This window comes from Bufo gargarizans, chromosome 7 (genome assembly GCF_014858855.1).
Source record: "Bufo gargarizans isolate SCDJY-AF-19 chromosome 7, ASM1485885v1, whole genome shotgun sequence".
NCBI classification, from domain to species: domain Eukaryota; kingdom Metazoa; phylum Chordata; class Amphibia; order Anura; family Bufonidae; genus Bufo; species Bufo gargarizans.
The window spans coordinates 81,945,202-81,968,524 of NC_058086.1; the positions used below are offsets into that span (position 1 = coordinate 81,945,202).

The window sequence follows — 23,323 nt, forward strand, 5'->3', positions numbered from 1 at the left end:
CATTTTCGGTTGGCATGCCCGAACCGTCCGGGAAACGCTCGCACATGAGATCCTGTCGGGGGCAGATCTTGGGAGGAGTCTCCTCGTCCCCGGTTTCCCGTGTTGACAAACCACTGATTACTGTTGTCCTCTCCTGGGTCGGGGGCTCGGTGACGACCCAGGCGTTGGTGGACTCTGGTGCTGGTGGTTTGTTCATTGATAGTGTGTTCGCTGCCGCCAATTCCATTCCTCTGCAGCCTCGAGGTTCCCCACTGGCTCTTGAGGCGATAGACGGCAGACCCCTTCTGCCGCCACACGTGACTCATGAGACCCTTCCAGTGGGGATGGCCATTGGTGCCGTTCACAGAGAGTCGGTCTGTTTCCAGGTTATTTCGTCTCCACACTACTCGGTGGTCTTGGGGTACCCCTGGCTCCAGAAGCATAATCCGACTTTCGATTGGAGATCGGCCGAGATCCTCTCGTGGTCACCGCAGTGTGGGGCTAGTTGCATCCATGGGTCTGTCAAGTTGCTGTGTACTTCCTCGGACTCTCTGTTGCCTCCTGAATACGAGGAGTACCAGGATGTATTCGATAAGGTGCGTGCGGTTGCCCTACCTCCGCACCGCCCATACGATTGTGCCATAGAGTTACAATCTGGTGCCGTTCCTCCTCGTGGCAAAGTCTATCCACTGTCGGTGGCGGAGAATGAGGCCATGGAGGAGTACGTGAGGGAGGCGCTTTCACGCGGACACATTCGCAAATCCTCGTCCCCGGCAGGGGCTGGATTTTTCTTTGTGAAAAAGAAGGGCGGTGAGTTGAGGCCTTTTCAATCGATTACAGGGGTCTCAATCGCATCACGATCAAGAACGCTTACCCGATACCCTTGATTTCCGAGCTGTTCGATCGCCTCAAAGGGGCCACGGTCTTTACCAAACTCGACCTGAGGGCGGCATATAACCTGGTTAGGATCAAGGCGGGCGATGAGTGGAAGACCGCGTTTAACACCAGGACCGGTCATTATGAATCCTTGGTTATGCCCTTTGGGTTGTGCAATGCGCCCGCAGTCTTCCAGGAATTCATCAACGATGTTTTCCGTGACCTGTTACAGCAGTGTGTGGTGGTCTATTTGGATGACATCTTGGTATATTCTGAATCCATGGAGGCCCACATTCTGGATGTCAGACGAGTGTTGCAACGGTTACGAGAGAACAAGCTGTTCGGTAAGCTTGAGAAATGCGAATTTCACCGATCCCAGGTAACCTTCTTAGGTTACATCATTTCCGCTGAGGGGTTCTCCATGGATCCTGAGAAGGTTTCGGCTGTCTTACAGTGGCCCCAGCCCAGTGGTCTTCGTGCCCTGCAGCGCTTTTTGGGCTTCGCCAATTATTATCGGAAGTTCATCAGGGACTTTTCCATGCTAGCCAAGCCTCTCACGGATCTGACCAGGAAGGGCAGTAATCCCAAGGTCTTGCCGCTCGAGGCCATCCGAGCTTTTGAGGCTCTAAAGTCCGCCTTTGTGTCGGCTCCGATTCTGTCGCATCCCAACCCTGGGTTGCCTTTTGTCCTCGATGTGGACGCGTCTGAGACGGGAGTAGGCGCCCTTCTGTCTCAGCGTAGAACACCAGAGGGTCCTCTGCTTCCTTGCGTGTTTTACTCCCGGAAACTGTCTTCCGCGGAGTGCAACTATCAGATTGGTGACAGGGAGTTATTGGCCATCGTGCAGGCCCTTAAAGAATGGAGGCACTTGCTCGAGGGCCCGGTGGTTCCGGTTCTCATCCTGACGGACCACAAGAATCTGACCTACCTCTCTGAGGCCAAGAGATTGACACCACGTCAGGCCAGATGGGCTCTGTTCTTGTCACGTTTTAATTACGTGGTCTCCTACCTACCCGGTTCCAAGAACATCAGAGCGGATGCCTTATCACGGCAGTACTCCGAGCTGTCCGGGGAGGAGTCGATTCCGACTTCGGTCATACCTCCGAATCAGATCCTGGCCGCCATTCGCACCAGCCTGACCTCTCCCCTGGGTGAGCAGATTTTGGCGGCTCAATCTGGTGCTCCCTCTGGGAGACCCAACGGCAGATGTTTTGTGCCTGAGGAGTTGCGCACTCGGTTGTTGCGAACCTACCATAACTCCAAGGCCGCGGGGCATCCTGGAAAGAATCAGCTGTCCTGGGCTGTTTCACGTCTGTTCTGGTGGCCTTCTCTACGTTCCGACATCGCCGCATATGTAGCGGCATGCTCCGTTTGTGCCCAGAGTAAGTCCCCTCGACACCGTCCGTTGGGCCTTTTGCAACCCATAGCCACCGGGGAGCGTCCATGGTCACACCTGAAGAAGGATTTCATTGTGGACCTCCCTGCATCCCGAGGCCATACGGTCATTCTCATGATTGTGGATTGGTTTTCCAAAATGTGCCACTGTGTTCCTCTCAAGAAGTTACCCTCTGCACAAGAGTTGGCCACGATTTTTGCCAGGGAGGTCTTCCGGTTGCACGGTTTGCCCAAGGAGATTGTGTCGGATCGGGGGAGTCAGTTTGTGTCCAGGTTCTGGCGCACCTTTTGCTCCCAGTTGGGGATTCATCTCTCCTTCTCCTCGGCCTACCACCCTCAGTCCAATGGGGCCGCAGAACGATCCAATCAGGCCTTGGAGCAGTTCCTTCGTTGCTATGTCTCCGATCACCAAGACAATTGGGTTGACCTCCTGCCTTGGGCTGAGTTTGCCAGGAACACGGCGGTGAACTCTTCCTCTGGGACGTCTCCCTTCATGGCCAATTATGGGTTCCAACCTGCCGTGTTACCGGAGGTATTCTCTCCCCAGGATATTCCGGCTGTGGAGGATCACCTTTCCGTCCTACGTGCTTCTTGGGTACAGATCCAGAGGTCCCTTGAGGTCTCTGCGCAGCGCCAGAGACTCCAGGCTGATCGCAGACGAGCGCCCGCTCCTTCCTACCAGGTCGGAGACCGCGTATGGTTGTCCACCTGCAACCTCAACCTTCGAGTGCCCACTCCCAAGCTGGCGCCTCGCTTTGTTGGTCCCTTCCGAGTGCTTCGCAGTGTAAACCCGGTAGCCTATGCCCTTGCGCTTCCTCCTGGCATGCGGATCTCCAACGTGTTTCATGTCTCCCTGTTGAAGCCACTGGTGTGTAATCGTTTCACTTCCTCGGTTCCTCGGCCTCGTCCGGTCCAAGTGGGCAATCGTGAGGAGTATGAGGTGAGCAATATCCTGGACTCACGCCTGGTCCGCGGTCGGGTGCAGTTTTTGGTCCATTGGCGTGGTTATGGTCCAGAGGAGCGTTCCTGGGTTCCCTCCGCAGATGTCCATGCTCCTGCCTTGCTCCGAGCCTTCCACGCACGCTTCCCTCAGAAACCGTTCTTTACTCCGCGGAGGAGGGGCCCTTGAGGGGGAGGTACTGTCATGGTCTTACCTTCTTGCTGTTCTCCTTCGTTTGACATGTGCTGGCGGCCATCTTGGTTTCTTGTAGCCTCCCACCCTGCGGCTTCTCCTTCCCACTGGGAGGAGCTGGATGCCTGGCTCATATATATAGGAGGTCTGTGGCTTCAGTTCCTTGCTTGGTCCTCCTGTGTTCACATGCTTCTAAGACTGCTGCTGGCTTCGTCTGACTACCCTGCTGGTTCCTGATCCAGGCTTCGTCTGACTACCCCGCTGGTTCCTGATCCAGGCTTCGTCTGACTACCCTTCTGGTTCCTGACCTCTGGCTTTGCAAGGCCCTGCTTCGGTTTAGCCATCCGTTTGGACTTTTGCCTTACAGCTTGATTTTCAATAAAGCCTTCTTATTTCCACTCATCTCTTGTTGTACGTCTGGTTCATGGTTCCATGACACTGTTCCAATGTTGGGTGACGTGAAGCCTGATTCTCTGCTATGACATGCAGACTGATTCTCTGCTGACATGAAGCCAGATCCTCTGTTACGGGACCTCTCTCCTCTGCCTGGGTGCTGGGCCTAAATATCTGACAATGGACTGTTGCAGTGGTGGCTGACGTGAAGCCTGATTTTCTGCTATTACATGCAGACTGATTCTCTGCTGACATGAAGCCAGATTCTCTGTTACGGGACCTCTCTCCTCTTCCTGGGTGCTGGGCCTAAATATATGCCAATGGACTATTGCAGTGGTGGGTGACGTGAAGCCTGATTCTCTGCTATGACATGCAGACTGATTCTCTGCTGACATGAAGCCAGATTGTCTGTTACGGGACCTCTCTCCTCTGCCTGTGTGCTGGGCCTAAATATATGCCAATGGACTGTTGCAGTGGTGGCTGACGTGAAGCCTGATTCTCTGCTATGACATGCAGACTGATTCTCTGCTGACATGAAGACAGATTCTCTGTTACGGGACCTCTCTCCTCTGCCTGGGTGCTGCCACTGGGCCTAAATATATGACAATGGACTGTTGCAGTGGTGGCTGACGTGAAGCCTGATTCTCTGCTATGACATGCAGACTAATTCTCTGCTGACATGAAGACAGATTCTCTGTTACGGGACCTCTCTCCTCTGCCTGGGTGCTGGGCCTAAATATCTGAGAATAGACTGTTCCAGTGGTGGGTGACGTGAAGCCAGATTCTCTGCTATGGGACCTCTCTCCAATTGATTTTGGCTAATTTTTATTTATTTAATTTTTATTTTAATTAATTTCCCTATCCACATTTGTTTGCAGGGGATTTACCTACATGTTGCTGCCTTTTGCAGCCCTCTAGCCCTTTCCTGGGCTGTTTTACAGCCTTTTTAGTACCGAAAAGTTCGGGTCCCCATTGACTTCAATGGGGTTCGAGTTCGGGACGAAGTTCGGATCGGGTTCGGATCCCGAACCCGAACATTTTCGGGAAGTTCGGCCGAACTTCTCGAACCCGAACATCCAGGTGTTCGCTCAACTCTAACCAAGACCACTTCATCTTGTGTAATGGGTTTGGGTGCAGTGCCCATGTCCCACTAATACTGCAATGTTAAATGTTACCTTGCAAGGTCATATCATCTTCTAGTGGCTGTCAGACAGTTACTAGAGTCGCTTAAGGGTCCTTAACGGAGTCTAACTACGTGAAATAACACTTGACATCCTTAAAGGGCTTCTGTCACCCCACTAAAGTGATATTTTTTTTTTGGGCTAGTGAAATTAGTTATATTGCGATATATGACAATATAATTGTGTTACTTACTTTGATCCAGCAGTTTCTGCAAAAAACGAAGTTTTATAATATGTAAATTCGGTCTCTACCAGCAAGTAGGGCGGCTACTTGCTGGTAGCTGCTGCAGAAATCCACCCCCTCATCGTGTTGATTGACAGGGCCAGCCGGGATCTCCTCCTCCGGCCAGCCCTGTCGGCATTTCAAAAATCACGCGCCTGTGTTGATTCGGCGCAGGCGCTCTGAGATGAGGGGGTTGGTCTCCTCAGAACTCCCTCAGTGCGCCTGCGCCGATGACATCACCGAAATAGAAGACGTCATTGGCGCAGGCGCACTGAGGGAGTGCTGAGGAGACCAACCCCCTCATCTCAGAGCGCCTGCGCCGAATCAACACAGGCGCGCGATTTTTGAAATGCCGACAGGGCTGGCCGGAGGAGGAGATCCCGGCTGGCCCTGTCAATCAACACGACGAGGGGGCGGATTTCTGCAGCAGCTACCAGCAAGTAGCCGCCCTACTTGCTGGTAGAGACCGAATTTACATATTATAAAACTTTGTTTTTTGCAGAAACTGCTGGATCAAAGTAAGTAACACAATTATATTGTCATATATCGCAATATAACTAATTTCACTAGCCCAAAAAAAAAAAATCACTTTAGTGGGGTGACAGAAGCCCTTTAAGCTTTGCATGACGACAACCAGGCTCTTTAAAAACCTTACAGAAAAGCATTGAGTTAATGCTTACCGAAGGGAGGCCCAAATGTGAGCGCAGGAGGGACCTGATGTTGGCAGAGCCTTACCCAGAAATCGGGTAACTGACAAAAAGGTTGCAGAGGAAACTATAGTGTTAGAAATAGTTTTATATTTATAGCACTGTAGTTTTTACCCTCTTTCAATATTTATATACGGTCCCAAAAAATCTAGAACGCCAAAAAGGCACTCCGATCTGTGCTCACCAAGAGAAACTGAGGTTTATTTTTTCTACTCTGAAATCCACCATCTCATATGGCCATTACATCACACCCACTATAGAATTTTAGTGATGTCATAGATTGGGACACAGCTAGTGCTGTTATTTTTTATATATTTTTTACACAAATTTCATGTCAAGTTGTCTGCAAAATAATTTATTTCTTCAAAGTTAATCTTTATATCTCAATTAAAAAAAAGTGTAACTTAAATTCCTGGCATGCAAAGCCAGACTGTGGTAACCACATAAGGCTACTTTCACACTGGCGTTTCACGGTTCCGTTTGAAACAGATCCGTCAATAAAATTAATAAGTGGAGAAGAACGGAAGCCATTCAGACGGATCCATTCTTTTCTGTTTTTGCCTCCGTTTAGCTGATTCATTTTGGATTGAGTAGCATCTCAAAGTGTCCCCCCACTTCATGTATTTAGATCCCCAGGGTTGTCATTAGCTTTTAAATGCTCCGTTGCTAATCTCTTGGGGGCTATCTTGTAGAAATTCCAAGTCGGTCCGGTTTCAACTCTGATCACGGACCAGACCTTTTGGACTCTTGTAGATGACTATATGCACTAAAAGATGTATAGTGTTCGTTAGCGGGCCATATTGATCGGGAGTACATAGCATCATGATGTTGTGCATGTTGTGCCTCACACTGGGCTATTGTCCAGCACTCATATGATCTAATGAGTGCTAGACAATAGTCCCGCTGGCAGCTCAACTTGCACAGAATCATTGTAAACTATGATGCTGTGTACTCCCGTGGGCACGATCAATGCCACTACAGGACATATGGCCCGCTCACGGATCATATGTCTCGGAGGGCATACAGTCGTGTGCAAGAGGCCTTAAAGGGGTTTTCTCATCTCAGACAATAGGGGCATATTGCTAAGATATGCCCCCATTGTCTTATAGGTGCTGGTCCCACCGTTGGGACCTGCACCTATATTGAAAATGGAGTGCTGAAAGTGGAGGAGGCCGCACTGCACATGCACAGCCTCCCTCCATTCATTTCTATGGGAGAGGCAGGGATTAGCGCTGGGTGGTGGACGGACCCCATCGAATCTGGTGTCCTCCAGCCACAGCACTACCCGCTCTGTTCTCGATATAGGTGCAGGTCCCATTGGTGGACCCCACAACTATCAGACAAAAGGGGCATATCCTAGCGATATGCCCCCATTGTCTAACATGGGAATACCACTTTAACAGCAGTGTGTCCCTTGTGGTAATCACACTAGTTATATTAGAGCATCATTGGGAAATCAATAAACTGTAAAATTACAATTTATTAATGAATTCCTGATGATGCTGATGGACCGTGACTCCCACAAGGGCTCATATGAAAGGGCACAAGATTGACCAATGAACAAGCATTTGCTTGTTCATGTGCCAATCAGAGGGTATATAATCAATAAAGAGCCAAAAGATAGCTCATTATTGATGGTTATGTTCATGGTTCAGCCACCTTTAGCACTAATGCGGTTTTGAAAAAAAATCTACCAAGGGCATTATAATAAATGCACAGTAGTGACCCTATGGTAGTTTTAATGTCAACGCAGCAGAAGTGCCCAAGGTTACTGTTACCCTGTACAGGACAATGAAAACACAGACACATTGAAGTAAACTATTTATTTTATTAGAAACAAATATATAAACGTATAAAATGTATTAAAGTTGTGCCAAATTTTGAGGGGAGGTGGACTGTCGCAGGGTAGGTGGTCTGGATCTGGCAATGGTAGCCCCCCCCGGCCTGTTGATTCTCTGAGATAAAACTATGGGCCACAAGAAAGGATGCAGGGCAAAATTGTGGGGTGTGTAGAAAGGAAGGGTCTGAGGAGGAGGGGACCCAAGCATGTGTAGAGGTGGAGGGAGTTTGGAAAGAAGTGGGAGGAAAATAGTGGGGAGGAGAAGTAGAATAAGAGACAGAAGGGATCACATGCTTGGGTGGGGTGGGAATGGGAAGGTTGGCGGTAATGATCACTGGTGTGGGATGGGGGTGGGGTAAAAAGAAGGAAAAGAGGGGAAAAAAAAGTAAAGGAAAGAATTGTCCTTTATATACAGCATCCATGTTCTATGCTATGTCTACCGTATACCATAGGGGGCTGGCCAAAACAGGGTAGCCTAACGCTCTGCTGTCTCAGACAGCCCCTTACACTCAGACGGAGAGAACAGTTGTCCCTCTGACTGTAGGGGGCTGCCCAAAAGAGGGGAGCCAAACACTACCCTGTCTCAGACAGCCCCCTAAAATATATTTTTTTACAGTTCTTAAAAAAAAATATAGACCTTCTTGGTGCCATTGTGCGTTGCATGAACCCCAGGGGCGCTGTATAGATGTATGTAGACCCTGAGGTTGCTCCGGAGCCACTTGGGGCCTGAACTTCCCTGTTATATAGGAGTAGAGATGAGCGAATTTCAGGTTATGAAATTCGTTCACGCTTCATTTACTGGTAAAAGGTGAATTGTGTTATGGATTCCATTACCACGGACCATAACGCAATTCCATGACGGAATGCATAACGGAATGTCTTTAGAGGAATTCTGTTATTCATTCCGTCATAATAGAAGTCTATGGGCTGCCAAACGGATCTGTCCCGTAGCCCATAGACTTCTATTATGACGTCATGAATAACGGAATGCCTCTAAAGACATTCCGTTATAGAATTGCGTTATGGTCCAGGGTAATGGAATCCATAACGCAATTCACCTTTTACCAGTAAACGAAGCGTGAACAAATGTTAAAATATGAAATTCGCTCATCTCTAGTCAAATCAGATCGAGAGGTAAATGGGACTTAGAAATTTAACCCATGTATCACTAAAATGGCTGAATTTTTTAATTTATTTTTTGTGCAGTGGACGGAGCTGGTCACTGCAGCCCTGCTCCCATGGAAGTGAAGGTGCGGGGTGTCAGATCTGATATTGATGGCCTGTCCCGAGAATAGGCCATCAATATAAATACCCATTACCTAGAGTGACAGTCTGCAAACAGACTGAAATTTAACCCATGTAACACAAAAACTGCTGAAAATGTGTAATAAAGACCAAATGCAAAAATGATTTGTAGCCCAAAATAAGTAGAATGCAATAATAAAAAATGCCCTTGAAGGTGCTCATGGCTTTTGCCCAGTTGATCTACTATTCGTAGTATCTGCACCTTGCATTATGAACACATAAGGCATGTATAACCGAGCGCTCATATATAATAAGCGCTCATATATATTGTAGGAATCTGTACTCGCAGTGGTGTCGGAAATGACAGATTGCAGTTTTAAAGTCCAAACCGTCCTTTATTTCGTCACTTCAGCATAACAGATTAGCATCCTAGTTATGGCGTCACTTGATGAGGTGAAGTTACGGCATAACATAACGCAAAAATAAATACCTGCTGGTCTGGGTCTCAATTATAGAGTCCTGTTCACACCAGGGTAGATCAGGCTTCACTCAGCCAGTCACCAAGCTACAACCACAGTTCAGATCTCAAGCCTTCATTCCCCCAGACTGGCATTCTGAGGTCTGCTTTATTCCCCAGTGATGATCCCAGTAGGCCTCACCTCGGGCTAGGGGAAAAAAATCTGTGATGGGGGGGTGTGGACTGGGAAATCCCTCGGCCAGTCCTATCTTACCAAGCTGAGGTATTATATATATTACAAAAACTGATTAAGATACACGTTAAAGGGGTTTTCTAGCTTTATGCATTGAAGCCATACCAGTGATATGGTAGATGCTATCAATATCTGATTGGTGGAGGTACAGTTATCAATATATATCACAGGAACACTCCTAGTAGTTGGTATGTGAGTTTGGACAACTTATCCTCCTGCCCTGTCTAGTAGTGAAGATTACACTAGAGATGCAACCAAAATGACCCTGGTCCCTACAATCTATTCACAAGTGGTCCTAGACCTTAGCCGGCTTCTCCTCTGCTGTCTATGAATTGAATATTCTAGAGGATAACTCCCATCATGCTCTGTTTTCCACTGGCACAGATTTTGCCACAGGACTAGTAGCCCAAGTCCGTTTGTGGATGTGTCCAAGTAACAAGTCTAGACCTTTCTCCAGAACTGGGCTCAGCGCCTCCTGCTCGCTCATGGTAAAGCGTCCAAGCACATATGTCTTGTCACCCGGACTATATATAGTCTTCATTACAGAAGCCCTGTGGCCATGCTTGAAGGGACTGAGGGTGGGAGGCATCTGCTGAAGAACTTACACCTGATTTCAGGTGGTCAATGCAGGAACGGACCCCATTGTGGCCCCTAGAAAATACAGAGAACGGCTGGGGTCAGAATGTTATCACATCACCAGGTTGCAGTCGGGATTATTTTTGACGCTACACTGCAGAGCTATGCGTCACCCATCAAACAGGAATCAGAAACTTTAGGATAAGAAATTTCGGGCACTTACAGAAAATTATTAAAGATTGGTTGTACTGCCAACTTGGACAGAAGGGACAGGAATAACCCTGCCTCCATAATCACTATATCACAGGGCAGTAATCCACCATTTACATACAAATGAGTCAATGATATAAAAGTGACAGTTCTTAAAAATTATAATACATTGCTCTCCAGCTCTTTTAAAGGGGTTGTCTGAGATTTTGATATCGATGGTATTGATCAGGATAGGTCATCAGTGGGGGTCCAACACTCGGTACCCCTGCTGATCAGCTGTTTGAAGAGGCTGCGGTGCTTCAGTGAGCACTGCAGCCTACTTTTCAGCTTACCAAGAACAGCGCTGTCCAGTGTATAGTGGCTGGTCTTGGTATTGCAGCCCAGGCCAATTGACTTGAATGGGACTGAGCTGCACATAGGCCATGACCAATAAACATGGTGTCACTGGCCTAGAAAGAGGTCACAGTGCTCACCAGATGTATTGGCGCTGAAGCATTAAGATTTTCCTTCACTGGAACTAAAGAGCGCAATGGGTGTCTGGAGTCGGACCCCCACCAAGGATAGGCCATCATTATCAAAATCACAGACAACCCCTTTAAGAAAAACCCCACAGATATATATGAGGACGGCACAGAAGAATGAGAGAAACCCTGAGCTTGAGGGTTCGTATTCAGTATTTTCATGTAAAAAACTGCCTGGATTTATAGAAAGCCTGTGAGTCCTGCTGGCCCCGCCCATGAATCTGTCAATCACACCTTCTGGGAGGGGCAAGCAGGACTCACAGGTGCTCTCTATAAATCCTGGCAGCTTTTTATATGAAACTACTGCATGAAATTTAAAATAAAAAATAATAGAAAATACGACCCTGAGCTCAGAGTCTCATCTTTTATCCAATGCCGTCTTCAGACCTGATGGATTCAATTTAACCACTTAAACCCTGCTAGCTAAAACCCCCTTCATGACCAGGCCACTTTTTACACTTCTGCGCTACACTACTTTCACCGTTTATCGCTCGGTCATGCAACTTAACACCCAAATGAACGATGACATTTTTCACTTTCAGCTGTAAAATTTTGCAAAAAAAAACAACATCCATATATAAATGTTTTGCTAAATTTATAGTTCTACATGTCTTTGATAAAAAAAAAATGTTTGGGCAAAAAAAATGGTTTGGGTAAAAGTTATAGCGTTTACAAACTATGGTACAAAAATGTGAATTTCCGCTTTTTGAAGCAGCTCTGACTTTCTGAGCACCTGTCATGTTTCCTGAGGTTCTACAATGCCCAGACAGTAGAAAAACCCCACAAATGACCCCATTTCGGAAAGTAGACACCCTAAGGTATTCGCTGATGGGCATAATGAGTTCATGGAACTTTTTATTTTTTGTCACAAGTTAGCGGAAAATAATGATTTTTATTTTAATTTTTATTTTTCTTACAAAGTCTCATATTCCACTAACTTGCGACAAAAAGTAAAAAATTCTAGGAACTCGCCATGCCCCTCACGGAATACCTTGGGGTGTCTTCTTTCCAAAATGGGGTCACTTGTGGGGTAGTTATACTGCCCTGGTATTTTAGGGGCCCATATGTGTGGTAAGTAGTTTGAAATCAAAATGTGTAAAAAATGGCCGGTGAAATCCTAAAGGTGCTCTTTGGAATATGTGCCCCTTTGCCCACCTAGGCTGCAAAAAAGTGTCACACATCTGGTATCGCCGTACTCAGGAGAAGTTGGGGAATGTGTTTTGGGGTCTCATTTTACATATACCCATGCTGGGTGAGAGAAATATCTTGGCAAAAGACAACTTTTCCCATTTTTTTTTATACAAAGTTGGCATTTGACCAAGATATTTTTCTCACCCAGCATGGGTATATGTAAAATGACACCCCAAAACACATTCCCCAACTTCTCCTGAGTACGGCAATACCAGATGTGTGACACTTTTTTGCAGCCAAGGTGGGCAAAGGGGCACATATTCCAAAGTGCACCTTTCGGATTTCGCAGGCCATTTTTTACACATTTTGATTGCAAAGTTCTTCTCACACATTTGGGCCCCTAAATTGCCAGGGCAGTATAACTACGCCACAAGTGACCCCATTTTGGAAAGAAGACACCCCAAGGTATTCCGTGAGGGGCATGGCGAGTTCCTAGAATTTTTTATTTTTTGTCGCAAGTTAGTGGAATATAAGACTTTGTAAGGAAAAAAGAAAAAAAATGAAAAATCATCATTTTCCGCTAACTTGTGACAAAAAATAAAAAAATTCTAGGAACTCGCCGTGCCCCTCACTGAATACCTTGGGGTGTCTGCTTTCCAAAATGGGGTCACTTGTGGAGTAGTTATACTGCCCTGGCAATTTAGGGGCCCAAATGTGTGAGAAGTACCTTGCAATCAAAATCTGTAAAAAATGGCCTGCGAAATCCGAAAGGTGCACTTTGGAATGTGTGCCCCTTTGCCCACCTTGGCTGCAAAAAAGTGTCACACATCTGGTATCGCCGTACTCAGGAGAAGTTGGGGAATGTGTTTTGGGGTGTCATTTTACATATACCCATGCTGGGTGAGAGAAATATCTTGGCAAAAGATAACTTTTCCCATTTTTTTATACAAAGTTGTCATTTGACCAAGATATTTTTCTCACCCAGCATGGGTATATGTAAAATGACACCCCAAAACACATTGCCCAACGTCTCCTGAGTATGGCGATACCAGATGTGTGACACTTTTTTGCAGCCTAGATGCGCAAAGGTGACCAAATTCCTTTTAGGGGGGCATTTTTAGACATTTGGATCCCAGACTTCTTCTCACACTTTCGGGCCCCTAAAAAGCCAGGGCAGTATAAATACCCCACATGTGACCCCACTTTGGAAAGAAGACACCCCAAGGTATTCAATGAGGGGCATGGCGAGTTCATAGAAATTTTTTTTTTTTGCATAATTTAGCGGAAATAGATTTTTTTTTTTTTTCTCACAAAGTCTCACTTTCCGCTAACTTAGGACAAAAATTTCAATACTTCATGGACTCAATATGCCCCTCACGGAATACCTTGGGGTGTCTTCTTTCCGAAATGGGGTCACATGTGGGGTATTTATACTGCCCTGGCTTTTTAGGGGCCCTAAAGCATGAGAAGAAGTCTGGAATATAAATGTCTAAAAATGTTTACGCATTTGGATTCCGTGAGGGGTATGGTGAGTTCATGTGAGATTTTATTTTTTGACACAAGTTAGTGGAATATGAGACTTTGTAAGAAAAAACAAACAAAAAAATATATATATTTCCGCTAACTTGGGCCAAAAAAATGTCTGAATGGAGCCTGACAGGGGGGTGATCAATGACAGGGGGGTGATCACTCATATAGACTCCCTGATCACCCCCCTGGTAAGGCTCCATTCAGACGTCCGTATGATTTTTACGGATCCATGGATCGGATCCGCAAAACACATGCGGACGTCTGAATGGAGCCTTACAGGGGGGTGATCAATGACAGGGGGTGACCAGGGAGTGTATATGGGTGATCACCCCCCTGTAAGGCTCCATTCAGACGTCCGTATGATTTTTACGGATCCATGGATACATGGATCGGATCCGCAAAAAACACATGCGGACGTCTGAATGGAGCCTTACAGGGGGGTAATCAATGACAGGGGGTGATCAGGGAGTGTATATGGGTGATCACCCCCCTGTAAGGCTCCATTCAGACGTCCGTATGATTTTTACGGATCCATGGATCGGATCCGCAAAACACATGCGGACGTCTGAATGGAGCCTTACAGGGGGGTGATCAATGACAGGGGGTGATCAGGGAGTGTATATGGGTGATCACCCCCCTGTAAGGCTCCATTCAGACGTCCGTATGATTTTTACGGATCCATGGATACATGGATCGGATCCGCAAAACACATGCGGACGTCTGAATGGAGCCTTACAGAGGGGTGATCAATGACAGGGGGGTGATCAATGCCAGGGGGTGATCAGGGAGTGTATATGGGTGATCACCCGCCTGTCATTGATCACCCCCCTGTAAGGCTCCATTCAGACGTTCGCATGTGTTTTGCGGGTCCGATCCATGTATCCATGGATCCGTAAAAATCATACGGATGTCTGAATGGAGCCTTACAGGGGGGTGATCAATGACAGGGAAGTGATCAGGGAATCTATTTGGGTGATCACCCGCCTGTCATTGATCACCCCCCTGTAAGGCTCCATTCAGACGTCCGTATGATTTTTACGGATCCATGGATACATGGATCGGATCCGCAAAACACATGCGGACGTCTGAATGGAGCCTTACAGGGGGGTGATCAATGACAGGGGGGTGATCAATGACAGGGGGTGATCAGGGAGTGTATATGGGTGATCACCCGCCTGTCATTGATCACCCCCCTGTAAGGCTCCATTCAGACGTTCGCATGTGTTTTGCGGATCCGATCCATGTATCCATGGATCCGTAAAAATCACACGGACGTCTGAATGGAGCCTTACAGGGGGGTGATCAATGACAGGGGGGTGATCAGGGAATCTATTTGGGTGATCACCCGCCTGTCATTGATCACCCCCCTGTAAGGCTCCATTCAGACGTCCGTATGTGTTTTGCGGATCCGATCCATGTATCCGTGGATCCGTAAAAATCATACGGACGTCTGAACGGAGCCTGACAGGGGGTGATCAATGACAGGGGGGTGATCAGGGAGTTTATATGGGGTGATCATGGGTGATCAGGGGTTCATAAGGGGTTAATAAGTGACGGGGGGGGGGGGGGTGTAGTGTAGTGTGGTGTTTGGTGCAACTTTACTGACCTACCTGTGTCCTCTGGTGGTCGATCCTAACAAAAAGGACCACCAGAGGACCAGGTAGCAGGTATATTAGACGCTGTTATCAAAACAGCGTCTAATATACCTGTTAGGGGTTGAAAAAATCTGATCTCCAGCCTGCCAGCGAGCGATCGCCGCTGGCAGGCTGGAGATCCACTCGCTTACCTTCTGTTCCTGTGAGCGCGCGCGCCTGTGTGCGCGCGCTCACAGGAAATCTCGGCCCTCGCGAGATGACGCGTATATGCGTCACTCTGCGCAGGGCTGCCGCCTCCAGACCGCACATCTGCGTTAGGTGGTCCGGAGGCAGTTAAAGTTGTCAGATGAAAAATGGTCGGTGTCAGATGATTGTTAAGCTAGTCACCTCGCGCTCGCTCCAAGCTTCAGGGTCACCTTCCCTAGAGGTTTGTCCAGCTTTTCATGTAATAGATAGATATTCTCAGGGCTCCGGTGGAACTTTCTAGCTGAATAAGAAAAGAAAGCCGGAATTAGTACTTACCGGCAATTCATTTTCCATGAGATCACCACGACGGCCATACAAGGATATTGACCCCTGACCTCTGTAGGGGCAGGAAGCAGATCAACCCCCAAGTAACGAACAAGGAGGGAAATACGGGCAGTCGTGGTGATCTCATGGAAAATGAATTACCGGTAAGTACTAATTCCGGCTTTCCATAGCATCACCACGACCGCCATACAAGGAGGTATATCAAATATAAATTCAAGGGGGGGGACGGACACAGACTGAAGGACTTTCTGTCTGAAAGACATATCAGTCTTTTTGAAAAGGTCCAATCTATAATGCTTGGTAAAAGTATGGATACTGGACCAAGTGGCTGCCTTACAGATCTCCTCAAGGGAGACACCCGCTCTTTCTTCTTGAGAAGATGACATTGCCCTAGTAGAGTGGGCTCTAATATTATCAGGGCAAGGAAGATTCTGTAAGGAATAACAAAAAGCGATGGTAGCTTTAATCCATCTGGCAATGGAGGACTTGGGAACTTTCTGACCCTTGTTTCTTCCTTCAAACTGGAGAAAGAGGCAGTCTGACTTCCTAAAGTCTTTTGTGGTTTCTAAGTAATCGAGTACTGCCGTTCTAACATCAAGCGAATGGAGGGTAGATTCCCAATCATTAGATGGGTTGTTAAACAATGAAGGTAGAGTGATCTCCTGGTCTTTATGAAACTTCGAGACTACTTTCGGTAGAAAACACGGATCTAGTTTTAGAATTATCCTGTCATCCAGGACCTGTAGGTAGGGCTCTCTAATTGATAGTGCTTGTAGCTCACGATTCTTCTGGCTGAAGTGATGGCAACCAAGAACGCAGTTTTGTAGGATTTTAGTTTCAAAGAGCAGTCGCTAAGAGGCCAAATGGAGGATGTGATAGTCCCTTAAGGACGATGTTTAAATCCCAGGTAGGGACCTGAGACCTTAGTGAGACGTAACCTCGTTATTGCCTTCATCAATTGCCTTATCCACCTATGGTTCGCAAGCTCGGTGTCGTAAAAGCAACTGAGGGCTGATACCTGTACCTCGAGTGTGGATGGTCTCAATCCCATGTCAAATCCTTTTTGTAAAAAGTCCAGAATCATTTGGATGTTTGGAGCTAAAGTATTTGGCGAGGGCGAGCCTGACCATGAGCAGAACAGTTTCCAAATCTTCAGGTATATTGAAAAGGAGACTTTCTTTCTGGAGGCTTTCAGGGTTGAAATTACTGCATCCGAAAGTCCCTGATGCTTTAGAATTTGGGTCTCAGGATCCAGGCTGCTAGGTTGAGGAAGTCCGGGTCTGGGTGTAGAATCGGACCTTGGTGAAGGATGTCTCACCTCTTTGGTAGAATCCAAGGAACCTCGCTGGCAAGGTTCCACAAGATTGGGAACCAGCTCTTCTTTGGGCAGTAGGGTGTTACTAGAATGACTGAAGTACTGTCCTGTATGATTTTCTGTACCACCCTCGGTATTAGCGGAAGCGGCGGTAAAGCATAACGAAGACCTCGGCTCCATCTGAAAGAGAAAGCGTCCAGAAAACTCGGGTTGTCTCTGGGATCTAGTGAACAAAAAACTGGCAATTTTGAGTTTACCCGAGTGGCAAAGAGATCTATAGCTGGTCTCCCCCACTCGTCCGATATTATCAGAAAGACTTCCTTGTTTAAGGACCATTCTGAGTGGTCTAGCTTTGCCCGGCTTAGGTAGTCTGCTTCCACATTTAGGGACCCCTTTAGGTGGACTGCAGACACTGAAAGAACATTTGCTTCTGCCCAGGTGAATATCCTTGCCGACAAATCCAGCAGGCTGCTCGATCCCGGGCCTCCCTGATGATTTAAGTATCTTATCACTGTCGTATTGTCTGACAGGACTCTTACATGATGGCCCTGAAGATGAATTTTGGCTTGCTTTAGAGTTTCCCAGACTGCCATCAATTCTCGAAAATTTGACGACTGGAGACTGAATGATCTTGGCCAGACTCTTTGGTAGTAAACATCTCCAACCTTCGCTCCCCAACCGTACTGGCTTGCATCCGTGGTGATCTGGGCATAGGGATTCTTTGACCACGTCACCCCCTTGGAGATATTTAGCCTGTTTTTCCACCAAAGGAGGGAGGTTTTTATCCTTTGAGGGATGATCACCTTTTGGTCTAGGGAAGATTCCCTTCTGTCCCAGACCCTGAGGATCCACATCTGCAGGGTTCGGAAATGGATCTGACACCACTGAACGGATGGTATGCAGGATGTTAGGATCCCCAAGAGACTCATTGAGTCTCTGATGGAGTAGAACATCTTTGAGTTGAAGATGGAGATTCTGTTTTGGATGTCCTGTATCTTGCTTAGAGGTAAACAGGCCATCTCTCTTTGGGAATCCAGAATAACCCCCAGGAACTGGATTTATGTTGTCGGTTCTAATTGTGATTTCCCTATGTTGATCAACCAACCTAATCCCTCTAGGGTCTGACGGAAGAAATTCAGATCTCTCTGTAGAAGAAGAGCAGAACTGTTTGAGATCAGAAAATCGTCCAGGTATGGGAAAACGGTCAGACCTTCCTTCCTTAGATAGGCAACTACCTCGATCATTAGTTTTGTAAAAACTCGAGTGGCTGAGGATATGCCGAAGGGGAGAGAGGTGAATTGATAGTGAAGAATTCTGCCCAGATGGTCTCTGACCGCGAACCTTAGGAACTGTTGAGAGCTGGGATGTATCGGGACATGATAGTAGGCATCGGTCAGATCGACCGAGCACATTACTGAATTTTTCTGGAGCAGAGGGACTATGGATCTTAGGGTCTCCATCCTGAATCTTTGATAGATAATGTACTTGTTCAGGCGCTTTAAGTTTATTATTGTGCGATAGGATCCCTCTTTTTCACTAGGAAGAGGTTCGAATAGAACCCCTTTACTTGTTCGGATCGTGGTACTTCCGTCACTACCCCTTTTGTGAGTAGTTCGCAAATGCCCACGTGCATAGGATGATTGGGGTCTAGGACCGAAATATTGGCGACTATAAATCTTTTTGGGGGAGGATCCGAGAACTGTATTCTGTATCCTGACTCTATAATCCTCAGAGCCCATGAGTTTGAGGATATTTCCTCCCAACGGGGAAAAAACATCCTCAATTTCCCCCCTACCCTGATGTCACTGGTTTTCGTTTCCTTTTTGGGGAGTAGAGACGGGAGCCCCACCTTTCCCCCCTTTGGGATAACTGAAACGGCCTGACTTGCCTTAACCACTGTATTGATTACTTTGGTTGGAAGGGGCACGAAAGGGATACTTCCTCCTATAGACTTTTTCCTCCGGGAACCGTTTCTTCTTATCTGAGGCTTTCTCTAAGATTTTGTCTAATTCTGGGCCGAAGACATACTCCCCAGAAAAGGGAATGGCACATAGTCTGGATTTTGACACCTTGTCATCCGACCAACATTTAACCCACAAGGCACGGCGAGCTGCATTGGACAGACCCGCATCCCTTGCTGCAAAGCGTACCGACTCAGCGGAGGCGTCCGCTAAAAAAGCTGTAGCAGATTTTAACAGGGTAATAGCGCTCAAAATCTCAGTTGTTGAGTCGCTGGAAGCCCTATTTTCTAACTCAGAGAGCCAGACGTACATAGATCTGGCAACTGATGTGGCCGCTATGTTTAATTTAAGCGTGAACATGGCCGCTTCCCAGGACCTTCTCAATAGGCCATCAGCCTTCCTATCCAACGGATCCTTTAGCAGAGAGGCATCTTCAAATGGTAGGCTGATCTTTTTATTGACCCTAGCTACCTGGGCGTCAATCTTAGGGGTGGTATTAAAGATCCTAGCTTCTTCCTGATCAAAAAGAAGCCGGTTTTGAAAGGATCTGGCAACTCCTAGTTGTTTCTCCGGATCTGCCCATTCATCCATAATCATCCCCTTGATGTTATCATTAATAGGGAAGACTTTAGACTTCTTCACCCTGAGACCTCCGAACATCTCATCTTGTACTGATGGAGTAGAAGGCACCTCTTCTACCCCCATAGTAGCCCTGACAGCTTTTAAAAGCTCGGGCATATCCTAAGAAGAAAATAAAATTTCCTTCTGTTCTCTGAAAATTCTCGTTCAGAGAGTTTATCTTCATCCTCCATGTATCTAGAAGAGGAAGCCGAACTACCATAAACTTCAGAATCGGATGAAAAATAATCGTCTGATTTGTGGCATTTGGCGGGGGGCTCCGTAACAACGGGTTTGTCTATTTGAGGTGTAGAAAAAGCTGCAAAGGAGGATTTAATCTCTTCCCGCATCATAGATTTAATTTCATCCATGAGGGATGGCTGTTCCTCACGGACAATTTTAGAAATGCAGTCCCCGCACAACTTCTTAGCGTGGTCATCAGGTAATCGTTTCAGACATGAAATACACTTTGAGGGCTTCTTGGGCTTTCTCAGAGAATCCTTAGCAGTCTGGAAAAGCCAAGAAAGAACCCATTAATCCAGGAAAAAATATCCCCAATAGTGTGCCCAGATGAGAGAGGAAAAGAAAACTCTCCCCTATGGGGAACTTACGGACGGCAGGGTAGAGGCCTCAGCGTGCTCAGACGCCGACATCCTGGATAGTCCGGGAACGTCACAGCTAACCGGAAGTGACGGATTTGTATAGCGCCTATGGCGCTGGGAGCACAACCCGACCTGGCATTAGAACCAGCGGGCGTTCTGCGCTCCAGGAGCAGGCCCCAGATTAACCGGAGGCGAGTCTCTCCCTTTCCCCCCTGTCTGGCGTTAGTACGGGACCGCGGGCAGACAGGGGGGTCCCGCCGAAGCAGGTACGCGACTACTATCCACATCGGGACCTTCATCTCCACGGCAGCTGCACATGGAGACCTTTCTCCGCCCCTGTCCTCTGTAGGGACAGGAAACACTGGTGTTTGGTGGTGGGAGGGGGGTATTTAAACCTTTCTCTGCTTCCTGCCCTTACAGAGGTCAGGGGTCAATCTCCTTGTATGGCCGTCGTGGTGATGCTAGTGAAAAAATAATTCAGTACTTTGTATATTGAGAGACAGGATAATTCTTATATATAACGAAACATGAAGGAATTATTGGGAATCTAGAGCAGAAACTGTCTTAAAGCAGAAATGGAAACCCACCTGGTTGGACACAAGCCATTCTTGTATTAAATGGACAGACAGACTTTTATCTCAATGGCTGCCATGTCCCCAGCAGCAGGCCATGCAGAAGACATTTTTGGCTGGCTGTGGTTTCCTATGGTAAAATGCTCTGTCGGCTAGAACTGTGGAGATCAGGAGGCTCCCATATGAAAGGTGATGAGAAGACCCTTTCAAAAAGTGTGGGAATGAGCAGTTGGGAAATATTTGCAGAAAAAGTGGGATAAAACTTGGTGGTAACCTATACATTTCTTGCCAAATTCAAAGAAGTATTCCAGTTGCAAAAATATGCCCGATCCAAAGGCTAGTCATAGCACATAAAAGAGCTGCCTGCTGCAGGCTGACTCTGTTAGGGCGACACCGCTGCAGGCTGACTCTGTTAGGGCGACACCGCTGCAGGCTGGATCTTTTATAGGGGTACTGTGGCTCTGCTATGGGGGCATGGTTACAGACTGAATCTGCTATAAGGACTGGGGCAAGCTGGATCTGCTATGGGCTACTGCTGCAGGCTGGATCAGTTATAGGGAGTCAGACACCATTGCAGAAGTTTCTACTATGGTGACACTGCTGAAGGCTGGCTCTGTCATGGTGACACTGTTGTATACATATATGACCTACTCTGGACTTGTCCTCCTCACCTGCATTAGCCACACTCGTCCCATTAACATTCATAAACTGACGGGGTTTTATCAAAACTAGATGAACGCCGTCCAGCTGGGTGGTGACGAGATCTGCTCCTGTTCGTCGGTCCGTCTTCCACTGGTCAGCGACATTCAGCCTCCATGCCAGACGGTTAATGGCAGTCATGCCCACACTGTGTCTAGTGCCAAAAATACCATGATTGCCCAGTCCAACCACTTAGACATGGAAGGCAGCATAAGATATTGGTTATTTGCCATATCTAGTCAATTTTACTCTGTCACTTCTACAATTTTAAAGGGGCTTGTCTAGAATGGGGGGCATTCCAATCAGTACAGGCAAGAGCACTGCCCCCTCACATCAAAGCGGCACATGAGGGTATGTATCTATACCCTGGTCAGTATGACACACTGAGCAAGGGCACAGATGGAGGTCAGCGTATACTTTGCATTACTTAAAAATGCGGACAGCCCAATATGGCGACTATCGGTCATTCACAGACGCTATTTTTTAAAATCACTTTTATACATATGTTACATTGGACTATGTAAACACATGTGCGATACAGAATCATACGTGTGTTGCCTAGTAACAGATTACAGGCACCTTCAGAAAGCCAGCTGTTCTGAAACTACAAGTCCCAAAATGCTCCATTCACTTCTAAGGGATTTAGGGCTCATGCACACAACCGTATGTATTTTGGGGTCCGCAAAACACGGATCCGCAAAAAACAAATAAATAAATGGGTAACATCAGAGTGGCATCCATGTTACATCCGTTTTCTGCAGATCCACTGTAACAATGCCTGTCCTTGTGCGCAAAATGGACAAGAATAGGACATGTTCTATTTTTTTTTGCGAAATGTACTTGCGGATATACGGATGCGGAACACAAACTGAGTAATTTCCGTTTTTTGTGGCCCCATGGAAGTGAATGGTTCCGGATTCACGGACACGAAATACGTGTGCATGAGTCCTTAGATGAGCCGAGCATGTTTCCATGCTGGGAGTTGTAGTTTCACAGCAGCTGGAATGCTGAAGGTTGCAGACCCCCTTGATTAAACAGGGGACACCTTCCCATACCAATATGGCCGAGACATTTGGGCACTGCAGGTCACACTGTGAAAAACGAATTAATTCACCATGAAGCGCTGCTCCCTACTGGGACCTCCAATGGCTGCCTGACTCATGCACCGACCCAAGCGAAGACAGCACACAGCTCTCATTGCCGGCAGCATAGTCCCTCCTGCAGTGGTCCTCCTCAAGGCGGTTGACTACTTCCCTGTGGATCTGTAAAAATCTAAAATGAAGTTAAAACTCACCAAAATGTAACCAGAAAGCATATTACAATCTACATATTTTCTATTATTACAAACTACAATGTCCATGTTGAGGATTTGAGGCATAGAATAGAAAGAATGATAGAGCGCTTTTAATTTTGACTTAAATCATCTCTGTAACGCCCACAAATTAAAGACCAAACAGGAACAACTTTATCTTAAAGGGAACCTGTCACCAGTTTTATGGTGTCCTAACTAAGGGCAACATAAATAAGTGACTGATTCTCTTAGCAAAATGCTGGGTCACTTTCTTTAATTGACCCAGTCAATCTGCCAACATCTTGTATTGAAAAGCTCCAGCTGATAATGATGAGTCCAGAATATTCATTATCTCCTGAGTCTCTCCGCCTTCCTGCTGCTGAATGACAGTTTTTTTTCCATATCAATCAGCAGCAGGTGGGCAGGGGAGTGGCTATAGCTCTGAATAAAAAAAAAAAAAAAAAACGCTGGACTCACTGACACCACGCTG

The 23,323-nt window shown here is 47.0% G+C and overlaps 1 protein-coding gene across 1 annotated transcript; it reads right to left on the reverse strand.

The window, feature by feature from the left end:
* Positions 1-8,926: 8,926 nt before the first annotated feature.
* LOC122943589 (probable peptidyl-tRNA hydrolase) lies at positions 8,927-23,122 on the reverse strand. The gene is made up of 4 exons (XM_044301451.1): positions 22,657-23,122; positions 21,515-21,696; positions 15,632-15,731; positions 8,927-10,332 (listed from the first exon to the last, which is right to left on the reverse strand). The coding sequence occupies exons 2-4, from the start codon at positions 21,681-21,683 to the stop codon at positions 10,206-10,208; spliced, it is 396 nt and encodes a 131-aa protein (XP_044157386.1). The 5' UTR covers positions 21,684-21,696; positions 22,657-23,122; the 3' UTR covers positions 8,927-10,205.
* Between the last annotated feature and the right edge of the window lie 201 nt (positions 23,123-23,323).

Bases quoted from the DNA above. Each gene is read 5' to 3' on its own strand.
- LOC122943589 (XM_044301451.1), bottom strand. From the start codon at position 21,683: ATGACTGCCATTAACCGTCTGGCATGGAGGCTGAATGTCGCTGACCAG. The intron at 15,732-21,514 runs GTGAGGAGGACA...TTTCTTATTCAG, and splicing joins GACGAGTGTGGCTAATGCAG to CTAGAAAGTTCCACCGGAGC. The intron at 10,333-15,631 runs GTGACTAGCTTA...TGTATTTTCTAG, and splicing joins AAGCTTGGAGCGAGCGCGAG to GGGCCACAATGGGGTCCGTT.